This window comes from Danio aesculapii, chromosome 17 (assembly GCF_903798145.1).
Source record: "Danio aesculapii chromosome 17, fDanAes4.1, whole genome shotgun sequence".
NCBI classification, from domain to species: Eukaryota; Metazoa; Chordata; class Actinopteri; order Cypriniformes; family Danionidae; genus Danio; species Danio aesculapii.
This window is the reverse complement of record NC_079451.1, coordinates 32,082,682-32,103,086: the sequence shown is the minus strand read 5'-3', so window position 1 is coordinate 32,103,086 and position 20,405 is coordinate 32,082,682. Positions and strand designations below refer to the sequence as shown.

Genomic DNA, 20,405 nt, shown 5'->3' with positions numbered 1-20,405 from the left:
TACTGTACAATTAGCAATGTTGAAAGTAATACATAAAAAAGATGATAAATATGCTAAAAACAATAATTGCGTTAAGAAAAACACACATTACACATATGTAGGCACATTTAGACAAGTGTACAGTCAAAATCGATGTACACATAGTTTGACTGTTTGTGGGAAAATTATTGTAGGCAATATTGTTTTAAGTAAGGATTGGTTAAGTCAATGGTTAGAGGTTTTCAGCTTTCTTCAAAATATCTTAGTGCATTCAGAAGAGCAAAATAACATATAAAGATTTGGAATCATTTAAAGGTGAATAAATATTGAGCAAATGTTCATTTTTGTATGAACTAACACTTTAACAGTAAGTATAGTTTTTTTGGATTATTTTTGTATGAAAATCTATATTACTTTAAGAACTGAAATCCATCACAGTTCAATAAAACAAAACAGAACTTTTCTTCTGAGTGTTTACGTTCCTTTTAAGCTAAACATGCACACTCACCAATCTTCCAGTACTAACTTTTAGGTTCACAATATGATAAAAAGATAACCGACGACAAGCAGGGTCAACAGTATTGAGGGTGTAGTCTGTATCTGTACACAGCAAATACCTGTCCTGTACTAAACAGCTTATTTCTTAAAGAGTTTCATATTAGGAGTTCCGCGGCCACACCTAAGAGGCGTGACGTACGTGACGACGATTCCTGTTGACATGCGTTTGGGCGTCACTGGCAGCATGGCAGTGAATCAGAAAGCAAAAGGCAGGCTGATGTGGCTCGAGATCACAAGGCTGGGATCTCGAGCTCTTTGGCGAGGATTTTATATCACATCTGGATCATTTAAATACCCACACGGACAAACAGGGTAAGACAGCCGCATAGCTAATATGGCAAACATTTCCCACCCCTACAGCACACAAACACACACACACTCTTCCACGCTGACAGAACCAGTCGGTTTTGTCTGCGTATTTTGGGTTGTTGTGTGTGTTTAAGTCTAAATGTGAGTCGTGAGGGAAATTTCTTAGGACAGACAAAATGAGCAGTGCTTTAAGCTATACGGTCATACGTAGGATATTTGAGGTTTAATTGAACACGGGGGATATATAATTAAACATGAAACATCATTTACTCTGCTCTCTGTTGTTTCTGATTTCTGTTTTCTTAAAGGAGATTTTAGGAGCTGATAACCATTCACGTTTTTAAAGCGAATAGTGACTAAACTTGTATTCTTCCTTTAATTCTCCTATATAGAGGTAAAGTTGGTTTTATATTCGCACATTCGTTCATTAAGAAGTCTCTATATTGTTTACAATGTTACTTTGAATATTCGATTGAAACTAGCATGCAAGTACGTATGACTTCAAATCAACATTAACTATCTAATTGACTGTGAACAATGCTGTACTTTGATAGTCATTGCAGCTTATAGGATTTCCCTAATTAGAATTTGCAAAGAATACTTTTCTAAAATGATGTTATTAAGGAGAATGTCTGAATATCCAGATATAGAACCAACTTTACCTCTATAATTCTCCTTCTGTTTTCATTTGTGGGTAAAGTATCCGTTTTAGACGTTGTCAGGTGGCATATAGTTAAATGGTGATAGGGTCCTCGCTGGTCGTGTCTTTGCGAGCACAGATTTCACAGCTTACTAGTTTTATATTGATTAACATTTCTGGAAATTACTTCATGACGCCACTTTCTGGGGTTCAGTCTTGCGCAATCCAGTTCCAGTTTGTTTTTTGGCGCCTCTAGCGTCTGAAGTAGCTCGAAAGATTTGAAGGAGTTTAGGAAAAAATGTATCAATTACATTTCTTATATCCTATTTTGTTTATAGACTATTTCAATGTGGTCATGTCATTGGCCTATGGACATTTCCTGCTTGTTATCAATCTATTTCATAACTGACAAGAGGCAATTCAATCATAACTTAATGTTAAAACAGCTATCATAATTTTATTTATCAACATGTGGCTCTTTTTGGACTCTCCGAAGCTATAGATATATAAAATGTAAAACAGGAAATACTGGGACCATTGTTTTTGTTTACATCCCTCAAAATGGTCAATGCTAATGATTTGTACACGTATAGATAGACATGTATGTATGCTTTTTAAACAGTATTGAGTATTGCATTGTCTTTGCTAACAGGCTGAAGTTCAATTGTTTTCACATGTTTAGTACATTAGTGTGTGTGTGTGTTTATTTTAGGCATGGGCTGGTATAAGATTCTGATGGCATGATAACCTTGGATAAAAATATCACGGTTTCATGGTATTGTGATTACTGCTCTGAAATATATTCTTTTTACCCTTTCTGTTGTGTTCAAGTCAAATCTGACCGGTTTAAAACGTAAAATATTGTGTTTCACATCTGATTGCCTCAAAGCCTTATGATATCCTCCACATTATGCACTTGAACATATGAAAGTGATGATCACCTTTTTCATTGAATTTTGAGGGTTTTAGTCAACCTTGTTATGTTATGGAAATGAATATTCAGACTATATTCATCCATCAGACAGAAAACACCCCCATATACTGTACACTACCCCAACTCATTTACTCACTATTTGTATTTTCACTGCAGTGATGTCTAATTATGTCTAATATGTGTACTATGTGTGCCCATTAGTTCAAATTAATTTATTTATAAAGCACGTTTAAAAACAGCCTCAAGACTGACCAAAGTGCTGTATATAAAATCAAACTACATATAGAGCAAAATAATAAAACACATTGTTAGTAGAAACCAAGAGAGACCGCAGATAAACATTTAGAAACAGAATGATACATTTTATAAAACATTATTTTAATTGTTTTATTTATTTAAGGTTTATGTCAACATAAATGTTTCTATTTAACATCATTTTGTGTATAGTTTTGCCATATAATTAAATTACATATTTTTATCTGTTTTGGGGTTTTGTAGGTTCTAATTATCCAATAATTTTACTAAACTATACATGCAGTTCTACAGTTGAAGTCAGAATTATTAGCCCCCCTTTGAATTATTATTTGTTTTTTTATATATATTTCCCAAATGATGTTTAACAGAGCAAGGGCATTTTCACAGTATGTCTGATAATATTTTTCCTCTGGAGAAAGTCTTTTTTTGTTTTATTTTGGCTGGAATAAAAGCAGTTTTAATAAAAAAAACAAAAACATTTTAAGGTCAAAATTATTAGCCCCTTTAAGCTATATTTATTTTTGATTAGTCTACAGAACAAACCATCATTATACAATAACTTTCCTAATTACCCTAACCTGCCTAGTTAACCTAATTAACCTAGTTAAGCCTTTAAATGTCACTTTAAGCTGTATAGAAGTGTCTTGAAAAATCTAGTAAAATATTATTTACTGTCATCATGGCAAAGATAAAATGACTCAGTTATTAGAAAAGAATTATTAAAACTATTATGTTTAGAAATGTGTTGTAAAAATCTCCTCTCCGTTAAACAGAAATTGGGGAAAAAAATAAACGGGGTCTAATAATTCAGGGGGGCTAATAATTCTGACTTCAACTGTACATCAGCAGGAGTTTATCAGAAAAACTTTATTGTTAATTATCAGAAACTAACAAATTCTTATTTATTTATTTTTTATTTGTTTTGGGAATAATTACTGATGAATTCTTCATATTTGGTTTTCTTACTCTTTGGGTTTCTTTAAAACATTCATACTATCATATTATATTATGTACATTCATATTATCAGTATTTCCAGTACATTAATTCAGGAACAGAGTGTACAACATAATTAATGATAAGAAAGGTCAACGGTAATGAGGGTGTGGTGAACGAACTTAGGTTTTAATCCACAGACTTTGACAGCATTTCTTCTGGATCTCAGTAGATGTATATTAGATAAAACTCCTCCGAATGCCTCTGGATTTGGTAACAAGAGGCTGTTTGTTCATGCAGCGTTGTGCAAGAGGGCAGATGCTTGGTTTAACTGCTCTGAATCAATAATTGCTCTTGGTACAGAGTGGCAGTATTCTTGTATTTGTGTATGTGTGTTCACACCCAGTGATTTTAATCATGGCGTTAAGTAAAATAGACTGGCTGATGATTATTATTGATTTAGGAAGCTGTCGGGATATATATTGTTTCAGTTATCCTGGTTCTAGGACTGTCACATGCTTGACAGTCTGTCATTTAAGGATCATTGAAGATCAGTGATGTAGAAAGATGGTAAACTACCTGGAAAGTTTATTTATCTTCTTAGAAATACTTGTATGCGTACTGTACAGTGTATCAGTCATGTGTGTGTCAGAGATGGAAAGGGCTTTTGTATATTAGAATGTGGACTGTTTAATTGTATTTAAAATTTTAGAGTGAAATATTATATGGTTTTTGGGCGGCACGGTGGCTCAGCTGTTTCGAGTCCTGGCTGGACCACTTGGCGTTTCTGTGGGAAGTTTGTATGTTCTTCCAGGTGCTCCGGTTTTCCCCAGTCCAAAGACATCCACTATAGGTGAATTGAATAAACTAACATTGGCTGTAGTGTATGGGTGTGTGTGTAAATGAGTGTTTTTCCCAGTACTGGGTTGCGGTTGGAGGGGCATCCGCTGCATCAGAAATATGCCAGAATAGTTGTCGGTTCATTCTGCTGTGGTGACCCCTGATAAATAAGGAATTAAGCTGAAGGAAAATTAATGAATTAATTTTTTTATTTTAAGAAGACAAAATTGGTATTTAGTGTAACAAGAGTTTATATAAATGATCTTGATTTACAATTAAATTAATTTAATTATATATTACAAGACTCTATTTGAGGATCTGTCCTATACAAAGCATTAGGCAAGACTTTTTAATTTAATTTAATCATGTAAAATTTTATTAATTTGTTCCTTTAATTTCTATGTATTATTATTTTTAATAATTTGTTAATTAATAATAATAAAATTAAACTAAATGACACGGGCACATTATTTGAGCATTACATTTTCACAAAAGCTATTGAAAATATTAAAGCAGCCACTTTATATGCATTCATTTTCCTTCGGCTTAGTCTCTTTATTTATCTGTCACCACAGTGGAATGAACACAGCGGATACCCCTCCAACCACAACCCAGTACTGGGAAACACCTACAGTATACATTCTTGTGTTCACGAACATAGACTACGGTCAATTTAGCTTATTCAATTCACTTATACCGCATGTCTTTGGACTGTGGGGGAAATCGGAGCACATGCAAACTCCACACAGAAATGCCAACTAACTCAGCCGGGGCTCGAACCAGTGACTTTTTTGCTGTGAGACAACAGTGCTAACCACTGAGCCATCGTGCCACCCATTATATAAAATCATTATTGTAAATTTTATTTTATTTATGCAACAAATACCTTTGACCCATGTATAAGCATGGGACAATAACCGTTTTTAAGCTATACTGCGGTTTGGAAAAATTGAGGTTTTAAAACCACCAAAATGTTCTGTAATACCGTTCCTAAGGTACGTGTACGATTTTTTTTTTATTTACATGTTTTTGTGTTTTAGTATAACCGTATCTTCAGCAGAAGAAATATCCAAAGATGCCATTTTGAATGGTAAAGAAATCTGCTTTCTTCATTAAATTAAAAAGCACAGAGGTCAATTAATCTTTTGAGTTATTTAGCCTGACATGTTTACTTCTCTAAACTATTATAAATCTATCAAAAAAAAAAATATTGTTTTCAAAGTGGGAAAAAGTTTTAGTTTTTTACCCAGACATTTAAAATGAACTTATTTTACAGCAGTAAACACAATACCGTGATACCGTGATATTTTTATTTAAGGTTATCATACCATCAGAATCTTATATCGGCCCATGCCTACCCATGCATTACACGTTGCCCATAATCACAATCTACTTATATTCCTTCTTTTTATTTGTAACACAAAAGCTGGTGTGAAAAATCTCAGCATGGCCTAGAAATTTTGGTTCATTTCAGTTTCCTGTTCTGCCGGTACAGTAGGTCTAACACATCATAATAAGGGTGCTTGTTTATAATGTAGTTCAGCTTGTTAGCGTTATCAGATCTTGCTGTGTGCACAACTGCACATTACAAGTCCTTTGCCCTGATGATAAGTGTAGACATTTAAACTTGGTCCATGGTGATGCACACACAACATAAGTTTTGTAAATATTCTTCAGTTTCTTCCTCAGACTGATTATTAATTCGTGCTTCATAAAACTTCTCAATGTCAGGAGCTATTATTTTCGATTAGTTGTATGTATTTATTTATTTATTTATTTATTTATCTATTTATGTTTTTTTTTGGCTTACAAATCCTGATAGCCATTGACTTGAAATTTAGAATCATCATCCATGATTTCAGCTAAAGTATCTGCTTTAATGAAATCATTTATCAGCATGTTTTTGAGATTATAAGTTATCTACTAATTTAATATCACATGAATGAAGTCACTATTATTGTAATCACGCTGTCACAATATTATGTTGATAATATGCTATTATTATGTTAATACTGTTTATTGTATATTATTATATATAGTATTATATATATTTTTATTATATATATAATTATATATTTTGCTATACTTTTATTACTATACCTTTTATCTGTCAACATCAAGCACAAATTTGACGCCTTTACTGCAGATCAGCCCAGCACAGTGATGACATTTCAGACATTCTTTGAACTGATAATAGAGGTTACACACAGTCACTGATAAGAAAGTGGCTTGTGTTTGTTAGAAACGCTGCCCTTTAGCACTCCAGAATCAGCAGAATTGAACACTCAATGTTCTCAGATGCATGTTGTACTGATTGAACACAGACCTTTGGAGTCAGAGAGAGAGAGAGAGAGGTATTGATAGTAAATAACTTTAGAATATGAAACTGTTGTACAAAGCGAGTGTCTGCTTGTTTTGCTGCGTTTTTTGGATTAGGGATATGGAAAACTTCAGGTTTTCAAAACCAGCTTGTCTGGATGATTAGTTGACTAGTGCTTTTTGAGATACTCCACCCCAAAAAGAAAACACAGTCATCATTTACTCACCATTGTGTTACAAACCTGTATAACTGATTTTATTATTTGGAACATAAAAGGAGCTTTTAAGAACATTGAGAACTTTGTAACCCATTGCTTTCCATTGTGTGATGGTGAGTAAGAGTAAAGTTTCTTTTTTTGTGGTCTAGCACTTTATGGAATTTCTGTGTAGTTTAGTTTTTGGTGTTTGTATCACACAGCTAGACAGATTTCAACAGAACGAAACAGAAATCATGGGACATGACACGTGTCTTTTTTTGGTGAAACTTTTATAACTTCCCTGCAAAAAGAAGAACCATCACAGTGATTTCAGCGCACTTTTACATTTTATTTTATTTTCTCACTAGTCCCCGATACATCAGGGGTCTCACCACAGCAGGCAAACGTTTTACACGGCGGATGCCCTTCCAACCACAACCCAACACTAACTCGTGATGGGAAACACCCAAACACTCTTTCATACACACTCATTCATACCCAGCACCCGGAAGGAAACCTATGCTGACTATCTTGCTGTGAGGCGACAGTGCTTATTTTATTTTATTTTATTTATTTTTTAAATTTTATTTAAAGTTATTTTCTAGCTTATTTAATTTGATTTATTTTTAGCTTATTTAATAAAAAAAATGTGTAAACTGTAAAAAAAAATAATAATTTTTTTGTGCAAAACTATTGTGAAACCACAAGAGCATCACATCAAGAACATCAAGAACGTTTTATTTATTTATTTTTAACAACTTTTAAACATTAACTGAAACAAAACACCACTGCTAAAAATAAAAACATCACATTAAGTTCAATACACTAATTTCCTTTTATTTTTAAACTGCCTAATGTCTATTACAGAAAATATGAATGAAGAATGAAAACATCACTGCTAAAAAATATTTTTTTAAAAATTTAAATCCTGTTCTTGGACATTGCAGATATGGAACTGTCAGTGGAAAGGACACATGGCACTTCAACAAAAATATTACCCTAAGGACATGTGCAATAACTAAGATAAAAAAATATGCTATTGTGATTGTTGATATTTAACCTATGTGAAAAAATCCAATGTCTCCACCTTTGTTAAAAGTGTTCTTGTAAGAAGTTAAATGCAGAGGTAAATCTATTTATTTTTCTTTAGTTATAACTTTCCCATTTTTCTCATTTATTTATTTATTTATTGGTTGCTATTCTTGTCTGTAACAATGTAAGCTAGATTATTTCCAACTGTTTAATAAAATTTGATCACAAAAAAAAAAATGAAAACCTACCAGACATCAGTTCTTAGTATGCATTTAAATTTTCAGATTTTATAAAAAATAATAATATTTTTAAACAGTCAACATTTATCTGTGTCTCTGATTCTCCATTTATCCTTATAAGTCAAGTCTACGATCCTGTCTGTGTGTGCAGGTATGCCGAGCTCCAGGTGCGCCGGTGTGGAGGGCTGGAGCAGTAAGCAGGTTGCAGTGTGGCTCAGAGAGCAGGGTTTTCGTGAATATGTGGATCTATTATGCTCTAAACACCGTCTGGACGGCCCCAGCCTGCTGTGTCTCACTGAGAAGGACCTGCGCTCTCCTCCACTGGAGCTGAAGGTGCTGGGCGACATAAAGAGACTATCACTGGCCATACGAAGACTACAAAAACACTACACCACCCTCACACACTCAGACTCCAGTGCATTGTCTAAAATAGACACTGGAGAAACAGAGCAGATCCTGTCCAATGGGTATTTAGAGCGAGCATCAGTAGACCATCAACACTGTAACGGGACGGTTGCTACAGTCGGTGGGGATCATAGTTACTCCAATGGGAAGCGGAAGTCGCATTGTGGCCGTCTGGACCCAGAGTATTGGAAAACTGCGCTCGGTGCTCTTTACGCCATGATGGTGTGCGGAGTAACATCATTCGTCATGGTGTTGGTGCATGAGCGGGTTCCTGATATGAGGACATACCCGCCACTTCCTGATATATTTCTGGATAGGTGAGGAAGCATTGGATTTGTAGGGTTTTTTGGGATAGGTTGGTGCATTAGTTCATTGATTGGGTCGAGTGATATGTGTTATGAAAATAACAATATTTTCTTGATATTAAGATCATTTAAATTTTAATGCGAAATTTGTTTTCTTTTTAGTTTGACAGATATTTAATAGCAATGATTTCAACATTTTCAATTAGAAAAATTCAGTAATTAAATTTTTTTTCAAATGTAAAAATTTATGTAAAATAAACTACCGGTCAAAAGTTTGGGGTCAGTGGGATTTTCTAATGTTTTAAAATAAGCTTCTCCTGCTCACCAAGGCTGCATTTAGTTCATCAAAATACAGTACAAATAGTAAAATAGTGACATGTTATTGCACTGTAAAATTACTGTTCAAAAGTAATTTAATTTAATAATTTATTCCAGTGATTTTAAAAGATGAATTTTCAGCTTCATTACTCCAGTCTTCGGTCACATGATCCTTCAGAAATCACTCTAATATTAATTATTAAAGAGCCCATATTATGGGTTTTTGAAAATGCCCTTCCATGTAGTGTGTAACACAGCTCTAAGTGAAGTGAAATATCCAGCTAAGGCTTAAATCTGTAACTGTACAGTGTTTAAAACTATTGATTCATCTATAAAAGAGTCGACTCATAGTGCTTCAAACGAGTCGCCTTGATAACGAGTCATTAGGTGTTTCGCGATGACGCAGCCACGAAACACAAGCCTCGCCAGTAGTTACGCGCGCAAACCAGGGAGATTTGAAACCTGCGGCCCCGCCCACTAACACAGAAAAAACACTAGACACACACACACAGACGCCGCCGGTCGAATGAAGTCACGCTGTGCTCAGATGGATAATATTGACAGTCTCTACCCAAAGATGAGTTGTTAACCTGGTACAGTACACGCGGTTACTCTTTATATTCTCTTATCACATGTAAGCCACGTTAAAAACGCGACGCGTGCCGCTTTGTTTACGGATTTAACGTTAAAGGCTTTTGTGAGCTCGCGTTCCACTGCCGTTTGTCGTTGCTATGGCGATCGATCGTAAGCTAGGAGACAGGAGACTCGTGTCACGTTCCCTAGTTCTTCTGAGGAGCGTTGTGTGTGTGTGTGTGTGAGAGAGAGAGAGAGAGAGAGAGAGAGAGAGAGAGAGAGAGAGAGAGAGAGAGAGACTCGCGTCGCTTTCCCTAGTTCTTCTGAGGAGCGTTGTGTGTGTGTGTGAGAGAGAGAGAGAGAGAGACTCGCGTCGCTTTCCCTAGTTTTTCTGAGGAGCGTTGTGTGTGTGTGTGTGTGTGAGAGAGAGAGAGAGAGAGAGAGAGAGAGAGAGAGAGAGAGAGAGAGACTCGCGTCGCTTTCCCTAGTTCTTCTGAGGAGCGTTGTGTGTGTGTGTGAGAGAGGGAGAGGGAGAGAGAGAGACTCGCGTCGATCTCCCCAGTTCTTCTGAGGAGGGTTGTGTGTGTGTGTGAAAAAAGCCTTACACTATGAAGCGCGTGTGCACTGTGACTACTTTTATATAGTTGATTACCAGCTGGGCATTTCACTCTGTCTCGTGCTGAAGCCTGTCACTGTCGACCAATCGCAGCAGGCTGTCATCGGTCCAATCAGCGCAAATTAGCTTCGTGCTGAGGAGGGGTTTGGGAACAAATGAATCGCTGAACGATTCATATGGGAGTCGCTGGGATAATTAGGTAAAAATAAATGCAGATTATAAGACCATGAAAGTGTTTTTTGACCTTGCATGCATATTAGACTGTTGTTGGAGACCCTTACAACCTAAATATGACCCTATTTCATGTATAATATGGGCTCTTTAATATTATTATTATTATAATTAATAAAGGCGATGCAGTGGCGCAGTAGGTAGCACTGTCGCCTCACAGCAAGAAGGTCACTGGTTCGAGCCTCGGCTGGGTCAGTTGGCGTTTCTTTGTGGAGTTTGCATGTTCTCCCTGCGTTCGCGTGGGTTTCCTCCAGGTGCTCCGGTTTCCCCCACAGTCCAAAGACATGTGGTACAGGTGAATTGGGTAGGCTAAATTGTCCGTAAGGTATGTGTGTGAATAAGTGTGTATGTGTTTCCCAGTGATGGGTTGCAGCTGGAAGGGCATCTGCTGCATAAAACAAATGCTGGATAAGTTGGCAGTTCATTCTGCTGTGGCGACCCCAGATAAATAAAGGGACTTAGCCGAAAAAAAAATGAATGAATGAATGAATGAATAATAGGAATAAATAATAATTTCATATGAAGTAATAATTTCATTTTCATATAAGTAATAATTTCATATGAAACTACATACAATAAGAAAGCAGTTATTTAAAATTTTAATAAATATTTTAAAATGTAAGCATTTTTTAAATTTAATAAATGCTGCCTTGATAAAACAGAATCATTTTCTTAAAAAAAATAAATAAATAAAAATGTTAGTTATCCTTTTGAATCTGCTTAGCAACAAGAGGTTAAAATGAGATTTGCTCTGACTAAACGTGGTGATTTCAGAGCAAGTTTATTACTAGATTTTAGAATTCAACAAAGTAGATTTTAATTTTAGATAATAAATTATCATGAATACTGTACATAGATTTAAAAAGCAAAAAAAGATTGAAAACCATCAAAAAATAGTTTGAAAGTTGAAAGTATGCTGATTTTTAATTAAAAATAAATATTTGTCACTGAAATAAATATTTTTGAATATTTAGGAGAGCAGTAATTAAAATCCACACAATTAAATGCAGGGTATAGAGCATTTGAAAAGTGCATATGATGCGTCAGAGGCCACAAAAAGTGCAAAATGTTTTTAATCAGAAAGCTATTCCTCAGTGCAAAGTTCAAAGTTTCTCACTGTTCTCGCACTTTGCACGTTTTGTGGCCTCTGATGTAGCGTATACAATTTTTTAAGTGCTTCATACCCTGCATATCTGTTTGCAGATTTTTATTACTTCCATATACATCTTCGATCAATGCACTGGACTAACTTCTGTAAACATCTAACGTAGTGCCTTCTCCTTACTTTACTAAAGAAGAGAAATGGAAGACTCAGCTTAATATTTATTTATGTATTTAACATTGTTGTGAACATTTTCAATCTGCTGTGCAACAGAGGTCAAAATTATGTTTTTCATATAATAAAAATAAATTGGGGGAGATATTGCTCTAAATCAGGCCTCAGGGATTAATCAAAGCAGAGGTTTTTGTGTGCATATTGTAAGTAAAGCCATTCCGCAGTTAGTAGTAATAAATCTCCAGAACGTGCTTTCAGACATACCAGAATCTTTTTCACAATCATGACCAATATATGGGATAATAGTTAAGCAGATAACGAACACAATATCTTTTTATTACACAGTAACGAATCATTCTGTTTTGATAGCTGTTTGCATTGCTTCTCAGTGATGTCTATTTTGCTGCTACATCTGAAAGTATGTGAAAATTTCACATTTAATATGTTTTACTTCAAACTCACTTCATTACTTCACTTGAGTGTTTGAAACAATTCCTTCTGTGAGATGAATCTGTAGTTGTGTGATTATTAGTGACGTTAAATGTAGTTTCCACACAAGAGTGCTCCCTGGCCTTTGTCGGAGATTTACTACTACTATTATTATTTCATTTTGATTTTATTTGATTATTCTAATTATTCAATTTTCATTTGTTCAATTCAAATGAATGTTTTTCTTGTGGTTTGGGAGTCTTAACCTTGTTATTTATGTGTCAGTGTTCCCAGGATTCCCTGGGCCTTTGCTATGGCTGAAGCGTGTGCAGTGGTATTGGGCTCCATGTTAATACTGGTTTTGTTGATGCACAGACACAGGTAAATAGTCAAATACAAACACTTAATGAAGTTTACTGTGCTCTCAAAACTGTAAAAAAAAGAAATTGCTGTTATTTATAAAATGCTTCATTGCTGTGCAAATCATGCAGATGTCATTGTCATGTTTGATTATCAGACAGAGAGCTTCCTGCTACATGTAATTTGACCGTGAATGATTAAGATTTTGGTTAGTCCATGAGTTGTTGTTTTTTTCACTCTGCTAAAAGTGTGATTTATTTATTTTTTATTTTTTACATATAGTAAAAAATATATTTTCAGCTATATTTGAAAAATTATAGATAGGAAAAGGGCCAAAAGGTATACTTTCTTTATTAAAATAAATTAATTAATAAAAAAAACAATAGTAATTTTGTTTAATTATTTAAAAATAAAATGAAATAAATAATAAACAAAATAAATATCTAATATTAATAAAAATATATATTTTTTTGAAAAGGAACTGTAAATAAATATAAAATAAATCATATTTGTATTTGTTTAAAATTAACTTTGTTTAAAATAAAAAATTTAAAGCGAGGAACATACTGTTTAATTTCTTTTCTAAATATAAAGAAAGAAAACTGCTTCATTTCTAAACTAAGTAAATTGCATTTACTTCCTAAATTAAATTAAGATAAAATAAAATATTAACAAATTTTGTATATTTTTGAAAATGTACTATAAATAAATATAAAAAAAATAAACAAAAAATTAATCATATTTGTGTTCTTTTAAAATTACAATTTTGGTCTAAAAAAATTAAAGCAAGGAACATACTGTTCACATTTTATTTCTAAACATAAAAAAAATAAAAATGCTTCATTGCTTAACTAAGTAAATTGCAATTACTTCTTAAATTAAATTAAAATCTAAAAATAATGACAAATTTTGTATATTTTTGAAAATGTACTATACATAAATAAAATAAATCATATTTGTATTTTTTCTAAAAAATCAAAAGTAAGGAACATACTGTTTACATTTTTTTTTCTAAATATTTATTTTAATAAAGTATTTTTTACAGTTTAATAGACTTTAGATCTACATTCACATTCAATTGTAAGGTTAGAAATGTGTTTGTCTGACCCTGACTCTGGAAATATAGGGTTGAATTAAGGTTGAAATTAAATCTTTTCAGTTTTTACATTTTAATCTCAATTAAAATAAATTTTATTGAGCCTCACATTTACTAAATATGTTTAGCATATATTTCAAATTAGTTTTATATATTGGAACTCATCAATTCCATCATTATGTAACTTAATTTTGTGTGTTTTAGGTCTATTCTGTTTCGCAGGCTGTGTAATTTGACAGGCACTGTGTTTTTGCTGCGCTGCGTCACGATGTTTGTCACTTCACTGTCTGTTCCTGGTCATCATCTGCAGTGTTCAGGCAAGGTGAGGAAACTGCAGATATACTGAGTTCTAAACAGGCACATTCTGTCTTTCTCATTTTCTGCCTCTGAGCTCTGCCTCTGTTACAGTCAGTGCTTTTGCCAACTCAATTTCCTGCTTGTATTTTCTGACAACACAAATGCTACACAGTAAACTCATGTTTGTGACTGAACAATCATTATACAGCTGTATGAAGACGGTCATTTAATATATAGTAAAATATATTCTGCCTATAAGTCTTATATAAACTGGGAAATATCATGTTTTTAATTTTAGTTGGGCAGATTTATTTAAAGCACTATAAATGAGTACAAAACATTGCATAAGATTATTTAATGTTTCAGTCTTCTTTGCTTTTTAAAATGTCAAGAAAAGTCATAACGTATATATTTCTGAAAAAAATTAAACCTTAAATTATTCCAAATTTCCAGAATATTTTGCGTAGGCAATAAATAAACATACATTTTTATTTTAATGCTTGAAAACACCTTTGTGTCTTTGAACCACATACTCTAAAAACAAAATTGGAATAAAGTGTCTTAAGCTTAGCAGCAAGATTGAATTTTTTTTATCAAAACACAAAAAAAACTTTGTGATAATTATTAAAAATAGTTTACATAGTTTTAAATTATTACAGTTTCTATCCTAATATATATTTTTTAGCAGCAATACTTCAGCCAGACAGGATTATCTAGAAATCATGCTAATATGCTTATTGGTGTTCAGGAAACATTTATTATTATTAGCTTAAGATTTGCATGGCAACTGGGATATTTGTTCAGGATTCTTTAATTAATAGAAAGTAGTTTAATATTACAGTATTTATTTGTGAAAGAGAAATTATTTGTGACAAACATTTTTTTCTTTGCTGAACTCGGCTGCTGACGTGTAAGGTCAAGGCGTTTAATCTAATTCTGTGGTATTATTTGATGTTCAGTTGAAATGTGATGTTAGAAGGCATATTTGATGTACTGGTCTTGTTTACACGGATGTCTTCATGAGAATCAAATAATAATTTGATCTGCAAGGTTTCAGGGCAGTTTTCTTCTCTTTACTTTAAATGTAATATCAGTATATACAAACAATTCAACGTCTTTTGTTTAATTCTGTCATCCGTTTGCAACCTCGCACAAAAACCTAGTGTTGTGGCCACGGCTTTTACATTTTCAAAATACCAACATATTTTCTACAGGAAAAAAAAAAAAATAATATTAAGGGTTACATTTTTGTTTTGATAGTCCATAATTAACATTGATCTAACTCTATCTCTTTGCTTGCGTGCCATTTTTCTCTGTTCGTGCATAAAACTTCTTGCACACCCTCAAATATTCGCTGCTCAAGTGCAGATTTTCTTGTGCGCTCTCAAATAAACGCTGCTGAAGTGTGATTTAGTGCGTTTATATAACAGGTATGTCTCCAACTTTTATTAGATTTGCTAGGAATATTGATGAATGTCTCCAATAGACCTACAAAGCAGCATTAATGCGTCCTGAAGTAAAGTGAAATGATATAAACTCCAGCAAGGTAAAGTCATTGCATGCAAAACCATAGACCTTGCTTTATCTATAAATAGAGTATAATTATGGAAACTGTGTTCATCTTAACTGAAAGCTACGTCGTGTTTGCTAGCCTCATGCATCACGCACCTGTCAGTCAGTAAAGTCACCTTGAAGGGTTAAACAAGTAACACACAGCACTACTTCGATTAAAGAAAAAGTTCACGCTGTTATAATTCACTTACCTTTTAATAAGTTTTGGTGCGATTATAACCCGCTATTAAAAAAACCCACAAAGACTGAATGTTTTAAATGAGAAGCTGTAATGTAGCCGTGGTGGGATGAATTTTAGTGTGGCGCTCCGCCATGGAGAAAGGAATGTAGCATAAACCATGCATTACAATATTAAATTTAATGTTAGGGTTAGTAGACTAAATAGACAAATAGTTGCAAAGACACTGACAGTTAGTAGAATGTCTAAAGTGGACTATTAAAATAAAGTATTAACTTATTTTATTAATATAAAAAGGTCTTCTTTTACATTTCACACTCTCAGAAATAAAGGTACAGGAGCTTTCACTGGGGTTGTACCTTTTCAAAAGGTACATATTTGTACCCAAAGAATCTACAGTGATACCTCAAAGGTGCATATCAGTGCCTAAATGTATTTAAAAAGTACCTCTGAGGTACCATTATGGACCCTTCAGGTACAAATATGTACCTTTTGAAAAGGTACTGCCCATTGACAGCTTCTGTACCTTTATTTCTGAAAGTAGACTATTTTTATGGCCTTCAGATATTTAGTTCATTGTAAGTAGTTTGCACTAACACTTTAGAGCAGTGATGCCCAAACTAGGCCCAGTGATGCCCAAAAGTTGGCCCTTTGTATCCTTTTATGTGGCCCACCAGGGTGAAAATGATTGGTAAGGGCTGGGGAATGCCTTTAACAGAGATTTCCATTTTTATTTTAATGAAGCCTTTTGTTTTTATTGTTGAGCTACAAAAAGCAAACTGAAATTAAATGTTTCAATTAAATGTTGTCAATGAATCAAATGTTTTAAAAAATGTACATACTGTCACTTAACTAATAGTGGACAAAGCAGAAGACATCAGTGTGCAAATCCAGACAAAGGCAGATTCAGCATGACCAGTGTATTCAACATTAAACTCTGTTTTATAAATGGGAGGTTTTATGATTTTATTGAAATAAGTTTGTTAAAATTATATACATTTTCAAAAAAATTATAATGCATCAGTAAAAACAGTTGAAGTAATGTTTTCAGTATATTTTTAATATTATAAAATAAATGAGGAAAATACCCATGGCAACTTTAATGTAATACAGTTTGCCATATTTACTTTCGGCTTTCAATAAAGCTTGGATTTTGGCCCTTCGTAAGAAAAAGCTTGTGCTAGTACTAGTAGACTGCTAGGCTAGGATGAAAATTAGTAGAAAAAATGAATGTATACTTGTAAATTACAAGTTGGACCACAAGAAAATAAAGTGACTGAACCTATGCTAATGACTGATGCTAAGTTTTACCAATTTTTATAATAATGTAAACCATTGCTGTCTAATTATTTCAGTGTTACAATTATTAATGTTGTCACCGGGATAACAGTTTATAGTCATACTGATGTCAGGTAGCGATCAAAGCAACTTAATGCTTTAAATGTTGTAGTAATTTTATTGTTACTCCAGTAGGTGGTGACAAATTACCATTTAAACAGTATTTATGGCAAAAATTTGTTCAAGAGATTGTCGAAAAATCCTGAGTCATCCTGAAATGCCAGGCTCTTAACAGGCACAAAAAAAACGGCAACACATTACACCTGTACTGGTTTCCCTACACTGGCTGCCAATCCAGTTTAGAATTCAGTACAAAGTTCTGTTGTATGTTTTTTAAATCCCTCCATGGCCTGGCCCCTGAGTATATTTCTGAGCTAATTATTATACACCAACCTGTGAGATCTCTTCGCTCTAAGGATCGTCTCTATCTGCAAGTTCCACGATCACGCTTAAAATGTTGAGGTGATAAAGCTTTCTCAGTAGCAGCTCCAAGACTCTAGAACGATCTTTCACTCTCCTTAAGAACAGCTCCAACTTTTGAATCTTTTCAGAGGTCACTGAAAACACACTTATTTTCTTTAGCTTTTAATCATGTGATGTCAGTTTATGTATTTTGGTTTTTGTGTATATTTGCATGCATTTTTTTGTGTTTTATGTACAGCACTTTGGTACCCATTTTGGTTTGTTGAAAGTGCTATAGAAATAAGTTGAGTTGAGTTAATGTAACATAAGTCTTTACGAGTGAGTTATTGAATCAGTAATTTAAACTGAGATTTAAATACCATTTCAATGAAATTAGAATATAAAATAAAAAAGACTGCAGCAAATATCATTTTATCAGAGCCTCTAGTAAGTTATTAATTTAGCCTTTTCAGGAAAAAAACTCAATTGTCAGTCTATCCAGAAATGTGCAGTTCCAATGTGTGTACACTAATATTCTATGTGTGTGTATATTTGCAGATATATGGCGATGCTTGGACTAAAGTGCAGCGCGCACTGGAAATCTGGAGTGGACTCGGCATGTCTTTAACTGGAGTTCATACATGTGGAGATTACATGTTCAGTGGACACACTGTGGTGCTCACCATGCTTAATTTTTTTGTCACTGAATGTAAGTACACAAACTTTGGAGAGAGTTTTCCTCTTTGTAAATTGTAATGTAATATATATATATATATATATATATATATATATATATATATATATATATATATATATATATATATATATATATATAAAATAATTCAAGAAGTTAAATCTGCGACTGATTGTGAGATTTTCAAAATGCATTATTGGTCTTTCTTGAATGGATTCTGGCGATCAGGATCACGAGATTAATGTAAACACAGCTCACTATAAACACTCTTATTAATGATTAGGTTCAAGTGGTATTTGTAAGGAATTGGATGCAAGCAGACAATGGCTGTTTGTAAACATACAGCGCCACCTCTTGTTATAAACTAAGCTCAAATACGTTCAAGAGAATAGCTATGCATTTTGAAAATCTCACAATCCAAGCAGAACCAATTCCTCAAACAGTTTTTTTTTTTTTTTTTTTTTGGCCACAATTCTATATAGTAGGTTGTAATTTACCACACTCGCAGAGAAAATGGTAAATGATTATGTAGAAAATTAGATGTTGACTTTGGACAGAAAGTTCTTCAAAAAAAAAAAGTGGTTCCAATCCTTAAAACCTGTAACCATTGACTTCCATAGTATTGTTTTTTTTTTCCTACCATGGATGTCAGTGATTACAGGTTTTCAGCCACTTTAATATTTGGGTGAACTATCCCTTTAAGTATATGTAAAGGACTTGAGTTGAAGTAATAAAAATGGGTCTTTTGCATTCTACTTAATAGATTACTCACCAAAAGCTGAAAATTGCCTCATCATTTCTTCTCTCTCATGTGGTTTTAAACTTTTGAGTTACTTCTGTTTAGCACAAAAGAAGATATTTTGAAGAATGCTGGCTGCTAGCGCCCAATCAACGTCCATAATAAAAATACTATAGAATTCAATGTGTGCCAGCTACCAGCATTTTTCCAAATATCTTCTAATGTGAACAAATGAATAAAGGTTGAGTAAATGATAGCAAAAAGAAATGTCCAGAACGATCGCTTTAAGAGCCAATATTGCCTGTTCTTATGTGTGATCAGTTTCTTTATGTAATCTTTCAGACACGCCGCGTAACTGGAACTTCATCCACACCATGTCGTGGGTGCTGAACTTGTTTGGCATCTTCTTCATCCTTGCGGCTCATGAACATTACTCTATCGACGTCTTCATCGCCTTCTACATCACCACCCGTCTCTTTCTGTATTACCACACGCTGGCCAACACACAGGCCTATCAGCACAGCCGGAGAGCGCGCGTCTGGTTCCCGCTCTTCTCTTTCTTCGAGTGCAACGTGTTGGGACCCGTTCCAAATGAATACTGCTGGCCTTTCCCCAAACCCGCCTTCATCAACATACTGCTAGGATAGAGAGACGCCGTCTTGGGGAAATTATTTATTTTTTATATTTATTGCTGTCGTTCACTTTCTCTTTGTTAACTGTACAAGTCGATTTGCACTTTTTATAATTTCACCTCTAAATGCCAAACAACAAAGAACACCATTAATTTTTCTTTGATACCTCATTATTCAGAAAAGTAATTAGCATTTAATGTTTTGAATATGTCTATAGTTGCAGATTTGTTACACTAACGGTATTCCTGAATATTTTGCAGTATGTTAAACAGAGAAAAGTGCTAATATACTCTGAGTCTTTATTAATTAATGCTGCCTATTCTACATCTTGACATGTCTAATGGTGCATATTTAAAGTCTTATAGCCACAGAGATATAAAACATATCTTTTGCTAACACATTTTTTGACACTTTGTATTAATGTGCATTAATATCATTTTTTTTGTATGTGATTCTGGGAGTATTTTGTAATCTTTTGCCAATATTTGCATTGAAGACTTTTTAAATTGTTTAAAGGGAGATACAGCTATTTCATGTGTGTACGATTCATGTTTGTGCAATTGACATCTGTGAATGTAGCATTCTGTAACACTGTTGTTTTTAATGTAACTTAAGGCTAAGTGAGGTCTTAGAAATTGGGGTATACCTGGAGGAATCTTGAACTGGAACAATAAAAGTTGATTAAATATTTATTAAAATGTGTGCTTT

The 20,405-nt window shown here is 33.7% G+C and overlaps 1 protein-coding gene across 1 annotated transcript; it reads left to right on the top strand.

Annotated features, from left to right (window-relative positions):
* The first annotated feature begins 705 nt into the window (after positions 1 to 705).
* samd8 (sterile alpha motif domain containing 8) lies at positions 706 to 20,395 on the top strand. Its single transcript, XM_056477170.1, has 6 exons — positions 706 to 849; positions 8,388 to 8,958; positions 12,675 to 12,770; positions 14,050 to 14,167; positions 18,191 to 18,341; positions 19,408 to 20,395. Exons 2-6 carry the CDS (start codon positions 8,390 to 8,392, stop codon positions 19,710 to 19,712), a joined length of 1,239 nt encoding a protein of 412 aa, XP_056333145.1. The 5' UTR covers positions 706 to 849; positions 8,388 to 8,389; the 3' UTR covers positions 19,713 to 20,395.
* Positions 20,396 to 20,405: the final 10 nt, after the last annotated feature.